The sequence below is a fragment of the Pseudoliparis swirei genome, chromosome 18 (genome assembly GCF_029220125.1).
Source record: "Pseudoliparis swirei isolate HS2019 ecotype Mariana Trench chromosome 18, NWPU_hadal_v1, whole genome shotgun sequence".
Classification (NCBI taxonomy): domain Eukaryota; kingdom Metazoa; phylum Chordata; class Actinopteri; order Perciformes; family Liparidae; genus Pseudoliparis; species Pseudoliparis swirei.
In genome coordinates, this window is record NC_079405.1 from 13997424 (window position 1) to 14007106 (window position 9683).

The 9683-nt window shown below is 38.2% G+C and overlaps 1 protein-coding gene across 1 annotated transcript; it reads right to left on the bottom strand.

Moving 5' to 3' along the window:
* Window positions 1-285: 285 nt before the first annotated feature.
* Window positions 286-5091, bottom strand: tgfa (transforming growth factor, alpha). The gene is made up of 6 exons (XM_056436995.1): window positions 5080-5091; window positions 4683-4814; window positions 3309-3417; window positions 2455-2604; window positions 2173-2264; window positions 286-1563 (listed from the first exon to the last, which is right to left on the bottom strand). The coding sequence occupies exons 2-6, from the start codon at window positions 4795-4797 to the stop codon at window positions 1556-1558; spliced, it is 474 nt and encodes a 157-aa protein (XP_056292970.1). The 5' UTR covers window positions 4798-4814; window positions 5080-5091; the 3' UTR covers window positions 286-1555.
* Between the last annotated feature and the right edge of the window lie 4592 nt (window positions 5092-9683).

The following is a 9683-nucleotide window of genomic DNA, read 5'->3' on the forward strand; positions in this document are numbered from 1 at the left end:
GCAGCAGTTAATAAGCACAAATAAAATAATGCACACATACTTTAATTTTTTATTTCTCATTGGAAAACAAACAAATAGTAAAGGCTTTCCACCTGTGAAAACATAAATCTGGAAGAGTAAAAGGTTAATGCATGAGAGGATCACCCTTTTTAGATGATTTTTACACACTATATATATATATATATACATACATATATACAATTAGTATTTCTGTGTCTTTTATATTTACACAGAGCAAAGAAAAACATATCCTGAATGTAAATATCCTCACATACTGTAAACAAAGACAAGGGTATCACCCACTCAGTCTTGTTGGCATATAAATATCATCACAATCATAGTACATATTTTTTTCTTCTGTCTTATCTCAAAAAGTTCATGCACTCTATATATCCCAGTCCATTTTCATTCATTATTTTATATTCCCTCACCGATTATTATTAAGATAATTAAATATTACATTTTAAATTAACCCTCAGAGGTGCTTTCTCTCTTTAAAAAGTGTCTAAATTTAAAGTGGACGCAATGCTACAACACACCCATCTAGACATTCAAAGTGTTTTGTGTTTTAAAAAATATACCCTGTGATTTTAGAGCATGCATGCTTCAGTGCACGTGTACAAGCTGCGTGCCTCTTCCCTTCAGTTCTCATTCAGGCAAAGTTAGAAAGTGTATTTGGCTTGTGTATGAACAGTGAGCTTAGCCTTCAGAAAGGTGAAACAATACAATTGGACTGTGGAATGTGTGACTGGAGCAATGCGACACTCTGGATGTGCATGCGTCGATACAGTTATAGCTTGCAAATCAAAACACCTCTGATGCATTAAGATGTTCAAATACAGCTCAGGAATAATAAATAAAACTGACAAAAATATCAGCTTCAGTAGCAGAGCTGTAGTCATCAAATTCATATTGGAAAAATTTTAATTTTTTTGTGTTTAATTATTAATTTTAATCCAGTCAGTCCATATAAGAATTCCTACTACTGTCGCGTGAAGTGAGTTCCTTCTTTAAAAACAGACACTAAAACTTGTTTAAAGCATTAGTTTACCCCCACCATCATTTCTTAGACATGTCCTGTATTGGGATCTTCCGACTTAAATTAACTATTGTTGTCCCGCAGAAAACTTTCCTTTTTGATGTCCACGCAGGAGGATTAGTGGCCTCGGAGCATTTCTTGTGTCTTCTAGGCCAGCCATAAACAATAATCAGGACACACAGAGCTCTGCCGATGGAGGATTTGGAGGCAGCTTCATTCTCAGAGCTTCAAACAAATGGTTCCAGTTCTGTTTGTGTTTCCACATAATCAAAAAGGGAAGTAAACATGTCCCCATGGCTCTTTGGGTCCAAAGTTTGTGGGAGAAAGAAAGTCATGGGACATTTCACCAGCAGGCCTACCTTTGTCACATTGACAATAATGTTTCGACGCCATTTGAGCTTGATCTGGACATGTGTATACCTCTTTGGATGCAATCCTGGAGAGTTGTGGGCCGGACCGATGAATCAACTAAACACGCCTTGATGCAAACAGCTCATGTTCCAGCAGGATGTCTTTTTAAACCACTGGAAGGGAAATAATAAACAAGTACGTTTGTGGTTTTCAATAAGGACCACAACGCCTTTTAAGAACAGGGCTGACAGTGTTATAGATTTATATTATTGTAAACTAATATCATCTGTCTCTGTGTAGCCAACACCTGATTTAGCCATGTCCTCTGTGCCATAGAGCTTCAATTGTTTCATTAAAAAGAAAACACATAAATTAGCTCCACAATTAAACTAGCTTTGTTACACATTCCTACATTGTGATTATAAAAAAATGTGTAGTTTATTTTGAGTGAATCCCACATATACCACCCTGCTGCTATAAATACTAAATGTGGATTAACCCGCAGCTAAAAATAGTCCCAAACACTATTTCCTCCTGGTTGAGTAATGATTGGAGTAAGTCTGTTAAAAACTACAGTACTTTTTAGCTTCTTTTAAAAAATAACAATGAAACAATATATTTGTAACCTGTTTCTTAAAGGTTACGTCTCCATTGAGATCAAATGGTCTTGGCACTGAGAGAAAGACCAGGGAAGTTGGAAAGTATTGATAAATACTTTGAGATTTTGATCGTGAGATTTGCTCACAATCAGTACCTTCATGTGTATATCATAAATATAGTACCACTCTCAGAAGGATGGCAGGACGATCCGTGCTTCTCTGGGATGTAGTGATGTGCGCGGCTCCGCCTGCTTACGTCCTGCCTCCACCAGCAGCTGCACAAGAGAAGACGTACAAACTAAAGAAAACTGAAGATAATCGCCATGTTTATCATTTCATCCTTTAGATCAAAAATATACTTGTCTCATATTGTTGCATGACTGTTCCTAAATCAGCCATGATGATCCCAGCAAGCATGTATTATATTAGGTCAAATATACAGATATGCCACGAACTGTTACTCACTGTAAAAATGTACACAACACCATGATGAGAACACACCCGATCACACACAACACCAGCACCGTGGCCACTGTGTGCTGCCTGTGATTTGTTGCTACGACAGCAAGAAAGTCTGCATGCTCACACCTCATCCCAACAAAGCCCGGATGGCACCTGCAGCGAGGAGGGAAGATTAAATGTGCAGTAAAAATGTAAAATGTGTATTTAATATATTCAACCAGAAGCTCATATCATAGTATTATTGGTTGAGAGGGGAAGTCCCAACACTTCTCGTTAGTTTGGAAAAATCCAATGTTATTCTACTCTCTCATATCAGTCCAACTATGTTGACGTCATGCGTCTGAGAAATATAACTGCTTTAATTCAAGAGTTTAATTTTCCTTAGAAAATCATTTTAAAAATAAAACAATGACTTGAGAGGAGGTGCACGCGATGAATCTTTTTCCTTGCTTCTTCAGAAACACGGAGACCGCAATCACCCCCAATTCCAGCCTTCTTGCACTGGTTACTGTCCCAAAGAGCTTTAGATATTAAAATGTCAGTCATGTCTCTTTTGGAGGACAGCAGCATTTTACTGACATTATGTCAGGCCTCTCTGCTCAGCAAAGTCCAGTCCAAAATAAAAGGACAAAGTCCTTTAAAATGCTAAAATAACAACATTACAAAAAGATAATTGTAATGCGAATGAAAAAAATGGGTGAAGAATATTCTTTCACACATGTGGAATGGTGTCATTACTATAACTTGACAGTGCAGTCTCTCAGATTTCATTCCGAATATAGCTTCACCGATAGTAGCGGCTTAGTTTAAACTCTCTACACTGTTGGCATTTCATATTTAAGACAGTAACGACTTACACACACGCAGGCGTCTCCTCTAATATCAGGAAGCGGCATGTGCCGTGGAAGCAGAAATGGCGGTGGGAGTCCGGACAGTCATCAAAATGAGACCGAACTGCCACAAACTCTGTGAGGTTGGAAGACAAGATATTGTTGACATTTTAGAGACGTGCGTAGGCTTTTGAAAGACCATGAACCACTAATAGTTCCCACAGAAACCATCTACAAATATGTCGGTGGGTTACATGAAATGGCCGTACAGTTGATACAACTTGAACACTTTATGAAGTCCTTCTTCACAGTATGAGTCCTACCACGAATTACATTATTAAATATAATCCAAGGATGTCAGGAAACAAAATATGACACCGGTGAATGTCATACATCTAAAAATAACCTAAGCCTGCAGAGACCTGAAACAACGACATGCACTAAATCCTACAGCCGACACCCACGCCACCAGCGGTAAACCGAAACCTTTTGTTCCCAGTTGCCTGTGGATTTGTGGGAGCTTACATCCCTCACTGTACCTGGGAGTGACAATGAGTCAAGAAAAGTCCTGGTAAGACAACGCAAACAAAGACCTCTGTCAATCAACCCACAATATTACGCAGATCCTTTTGACAGAAATGAAAACCTGACTGGCTTTTTTAAAGCAACTATCGCAGTTTTCACTCCGACAAAACGACAGAACAATAATTTCCGATTAAAGGAACACCCAGGGGAAAAAACAGGACATGTCATCATGTAAGCTGTACAGTCAGACAGATTCCTGCATAGCTGACATAAGTCTGTGTTCCCATAGCAATGGAAACAGATGCACAGTGTTGCATTCAGGGTGTGAAGGAGGATGAACATGCAGACAGGTAGCTGCATTACAGCCTTCGTCACACCTCCATTCCAACGGTAAATGGGCTTTGGGATTGCAGCCTACATGGATTGTCTCCATCTTCCAGACTCGGTGAAAGCCCTCTCTTGTCCCTAAGGCATCTGCCTACCAACCCCTCTCCCTTTCCATGTGTTTTTGGCAGTGGAACGAGAGGAACATTGAGACAGAAACCAGCTTTTAAGGTGTGTAAAGTGCTTTTCAGGTCATAATTCAATAGGCACATATTTTGTGCTGAGTTTACTGCCCATAATCTTTCATTTACCACAATGTCTCCCCTTACTCATGCTAAGAGGATCTATCCTTAGTAAGAGCCACACTGTCTGCATGTGTTGGTGCACTGCAGATTAATGGGAAGCTTTTCAGTGTTGAGAACTCCTGTGGTGCCAACGATGAAGTGAAAGCAACGGCAGCACTGAGGACACAATTGTATCTGATATTTGTTTTACTGTCAATAAGATAAACTTTCTTCTGTCTTGATATAACTTGACTGTGCTGAGACTTACTTTTAACTGGATGGATGTTAGTTGTTGTTGTGCTTCTGCTTGTTGCCGAGCTGCTTGATGAGATTATCAGGGCATCAGTGAAGTTTGCAACAATGAAAATACTGGCACCAGTCATCTTCAAGTTGCTCGGTCCTGCTCCAAATGTAGAGAGGAACATGAACAGCTGTTAACACATGATATGGTCTGGATGTAAAGAAATATAGAAATAAAAATAAGTCGCTGGAGGGACGCAACATCAGATTAAGAACACCTGCTGTGGAAGCAACATTGCAATGAGAGTAGATCAAGATCTTAGGAGCCTTTATGAATATGAAATACAGGCTTTTTTTTGCTGGAGATGCCTTGACAACAAGCTTGAACCTTCACTTTCTTTTTGACATAACATGACAGTATTTACTTTTAGCTGGAGGGACGTTAGTTGTTGTAGTGGGTGCAATAGTTGTGGTAGGCGCGCTTCTGCTGCTGGTTGTTGCAGAGCTGCTTGTGTTCGGTGCACCAGTGGAGTTTGTATCAATGGAAACGTTGGCTTCAATAATCGGGGAATTGCTTGGTCCTGCTCTAAATGTAAAGAGGGTACCTGCAGCGTGGGAAACAAACAGCTGTTATATATAGAAATAACAGCAAAATCCCTGCAGGAATTCTATAAACAAACATACCCAGGAGCTCATTGTAAACTCACCATTGAGTACCACAGACATACTAAAAGTACCTCTAGAAATATACAAATATATTATATTATCTTGTATTTTTCTAACAACATAAGAAGAACCAGGTGTCATATATTCTGCAATATGATAATCAACCTGAGGATGAGTCCCTGTAATCGGTCCCAGTGCAGCTATATCATGTGACTTGTGTGATATTGATGCTTCATTGAGTAACTGCGAAGCAACAATAGTAACAGGATCAAGCGTTCACTAAAAGGATGAGACAAAAGCACTATCAATACACACAGCAGCTTCTGTGTAGACACGCAATCATAACCAGAGATTGAAACCTACTCATATACACAAGAAGGGTGGGAATTTTTTTTAAGAGAGGGGTACAAACATTTGATTTAAGAAATAATGCAACACAAAAATCCATCAAAATAAAACTTTGGTTTGAATATGTGGAGGATAAACAAAACAAGTAAGGCTAATACAATTTATCAAATTAATATGGAGTACCTTAGATTAACGAAATAGATTCAGGAGTCTTGTGATGACGTAAATTAATCCATATTAGAATCAAATGGTGTAATCACAATCAACAAAAAATAGATTTTTTTTTCTTGCTGAATTCGTTACTCACCGCTTATGAGAAAAATAGTATCCCAGAAAATCCGAGTCATCGTGATGATTCGCGGTCTAAACTAGTAGAAGTGACGGGCAGCTTCTCCGGAACGCGGGCGTGTGTTAGGACGCCACATGAGTGTTTGAGCGGCAGCAGCGACCATCAGCACAGAACACACGCGACCCGGCGATCACAGCACACACCTCGCGACGAACGGCATTTCTAAACTGTGGTCGAGTATTTTCTTTCCTTCTTTTTTGGCCCAAAGCAGGAGAGTCTTGAGCAGGATGTCCGAGTGTTTAACTTCACTGTGTTCAATTGAGGAAACCCATGTAATCCTGTCAGACGCTGGCCAATTAGAGACAGAGAGGGAGGGGTGAGAGGAGGGGGTGTCATCTCATTATGACCTCAATTTGACACTTCTATGGTTTTTATTGTATATTTATTGTATAATTTTTATTCAAGGGTAGTTTAATCTGAAAGTGAGTTTGTCCTCCAGCTCTACTACAACTTATTTGTATCCATTTACAGGAGATAATGCCACACACTAATTTATTGAAAATATAATGTGCAGGGGGGGGGAAGCAAAATTAAGTTAAATACTTAAAGATAAAGTATAACTGCATGGAAATACTTGTAATATTGTTATAATAATAATCATTATTTCATCAGTATAATCAGTATTTGCAGTATTAGTGTGGTCAAATTTGATTTATTTTTGTGAAGGATTAATTTAATAGATTACCTTCTCATGTTTATTTAAACAATTTTCATAATGTAATTTACATAATGTAATTTACGGTTGCTATGTTTACACACATTGCATTCTGTTCCCTAAATTAGATAAGGTACATAACATGACAAGTTAAAGGTTGTTGGAGTTATATGATGAGGAGTTGATGTAAAACATTTAATACAGCAACTAACTCTATCGTTGCGATTTCATAAAAAGTAATCTAGTGCAGCAGGTTTGTGGTTTTGAGGACTAACTTCCTGTCTTATGACAGTAAGTGTTTTCTCCCCTCTCCTCGGACTGCTCTGGCTGCAAGCTAAAGGCTAAGCTTGTGACTCAGTCTTTCTACTTGTGTAACAAAACAAACTCTGTCGGCATGTAATCACCAAGATGACAAAAGGGCAACACAAGAGTTACAGAGATTAGCAAAGTGGATTTATTTGTTCTGCGCTCCGTGGATTTTGTCCATTTTTGATTTGTGTAGCTTGGGAAGCTGTCATAGGTCGCTCGGAAAAGTTAGTTTGGATGCTACAACCGACAGCTAATTAGTAAAAGCCAATCGTGAACTTTAAATGTACTCTTTGCTAAGCCCCACCTCCTCCCACTCCTTGGTGTGACCATGGAGCCCACTGCTACTAATTGGTTTCTTCCCTTTTTTCCCCCTGTGAAAGGTTTTTTTCTATTTTTTGGGGAGTTTTTCCTGATCCGATGTGAGGTCCTGGGACAGGGATGTCGTAGGTGTACAGATTGAAAAGCTCTCTGAGGCAAATTTGTAATTTGTGATATTAGGCTATACAAAATAGACTGAATTGAATTTAACTAATTGCCCATGTCAATTTGGGGGGGGGGGGGGGGTAATGGATAAAAGTGATTTGTGAGCAAAGACAGGTAACAAAGATAAAGATATAAACTGAAGAAGCAGAACATCACAGACTACAAATTAACCACCACATCACCTGGCAATCTGGTTCCTGTAAGAACAGGTAAGTCTTAATTTGTTACAATCATTAAAAAGTAAAAGCATGATGCCTGTACATTCAGTACACCTTCAGTAGCTTAAGATAAGGTAATCCTTTATGAGTCCCACAGAGGGGACATTTACGGATTGACATGTACAAGTTAAAATATCCTCACATGTTTCCACTCTGGCCATGGAGTTGCTCAGCTCGTCAATGTCCAAGGAGCATATCAAATCGATCAGGAGGCGCACTTTACCACTTTACCACTGTCAGCTGTGACTGAGAACCCTGCAGCTGTTCATGCTTCTGTTGACACCAGAGCAGACACATTATCAGTGGGGATTGTCTCCAACAGTAAACTCCACAAAAACTGTATTAAAGTCACAATGTAGGTATCGTGTCAACACTGGAGTACAATTCAAATTGGGAGACCACTACGGATGCTAATCTTTTCCTCTTTCTGATTGAGAGCTGATCCTCGTTGACCATTAACAGACACGATGATGTCCCTGTATGTAGCGGTGCTGTGGTTGGAGGGCCTAACTAGCTGACCAGCTGCAACAATGATGAGACTTTAAGGAACTACGATACCCTCAGTGCATGAAGAAGCCAGACTGCAGGTCCTTTATTCCAACGGCAGATAGATATTTTAACACAATGTAATGACTGCTGTTGTCTTCCACCACTAAGACTTATTCCGACAGCATTTGTATTTATCTCTCAATTATTATTTTTTCCTTGCTCCTTTCACTATTGAACTGCTGTAACAGTTTAATTCCCCGATGTGGAATCGATAAAGGTTTTATCTTATCTATCAATAAACGGATGCACAAGCTGATGGGGAAAAAAGTTAATATTGATTTTTAACTGAACATTCGCAGTTATTGCACGACTCCATATATGTATATACTACTATTACTACTTTTCTTTGTAAACACTCTGCTTTCTATTCACTCTGAAACCTTATTTACATTCAACATCTGTTGTTTAATTTCCATATAAAGTCAGAATTGTCATGTTAAAAATATAGTTCTTAATTAATTCTGAAGTAGAAACAGAATACTTCACAACTGATATCACATTTATTGACTAGAGTTGTACAAATATATTTCTACTGATGACATTTTATGGCACACTATACTATGATATGTTTATGACCTTTTATAGCTCTTTAAGGATTAACTATAATATATTGTTGTGGCTTAATATATAATCTTTATAATAAAATTGTTATGTCATTGTCTTTTTTTACTTTTTCAGGACACTTCTGATACTCTTATGATATACTACACAATGATATTTGTAGAATATTTGTACAAGATTTTTTTTGAGAATGGTCATACTTACTTTACAAATTACATTTTTAGATTAAAATGTTTTATTGCATAGTAAAATGTGATATTTTAGCATAAGTTTTAGTATAGTAAAATGTGTGATGTTATGTTAGGAGCTCTAATTACTTTTTGGAAAGTAGAAAACTGCATGTGTGGTCGGCCGATACCGCTTCAATGTAAACAGGTGAAAAGTATTGATAAGCTGCAGTGTTCTGAGACAAATGGGATCCTCATTTTAGATAGAACGGAGACTTTTTTGCTAATTTGGATATGAAACATTTGGGTGACTGATGAACTGGAGAATCTGTCACCCAAATGTTTCATGTACACACTTATCACTGGAATAATGTGCTGACTCAGAGAGGAGAGCAACATTGGCTGCACAACGTTGATGGAGCCTGTTCAGTTCCACATGTAAGGAAATAAAGCCCACTTTGCTTTGTATTCATTATTTCAGGGACATTTTTTAGTAAATAATAAGACATATATTGTTTACACTTAAAACTTCTTATACAGACTGATATAAATGTATTTATTTGAATACATACTTTTAAAAATAAACATGATTCCAGAAATATACTTCTTCTTCTTCTTTTTCTTTATCTTTGTCTTCTTCTTCTTCTTTCGTCGTTTGCTTAAAGGCGGGTGTCAAGTATCGTTAAAGGTGCAGTATCGCCACCTACTGGGGCCAGTCATTCAG

What these genes read in the sequence shown, in the direction of transcription:
- tgfa (XM_056436995.1), bottom strand. Translation starts at nt 4,797, where the DNA reads ATGACTGGTGCCAGTATTTTCATTGTTGCAAACTTCACTGATGCCCTG. An exon ending in GAGGAGACGCCTGCGTGTGT is followed by an intron (nt 2,605 to 3,308) that starts GTAAGTCGTTAC and finishes TCCTCGCTGCAG; the next exon opens with GTGCCATCCGGGCTTTGTTG. An exon ending in GTGTTGTGTACATTTTTACA is followed by an intron (nt 2,265 to 2,454) that starts GTGAGTAACAGT and finishes TCTCTTGTGCAG; the next exon opens with CTGCTGGTGGAGGCAGGACG.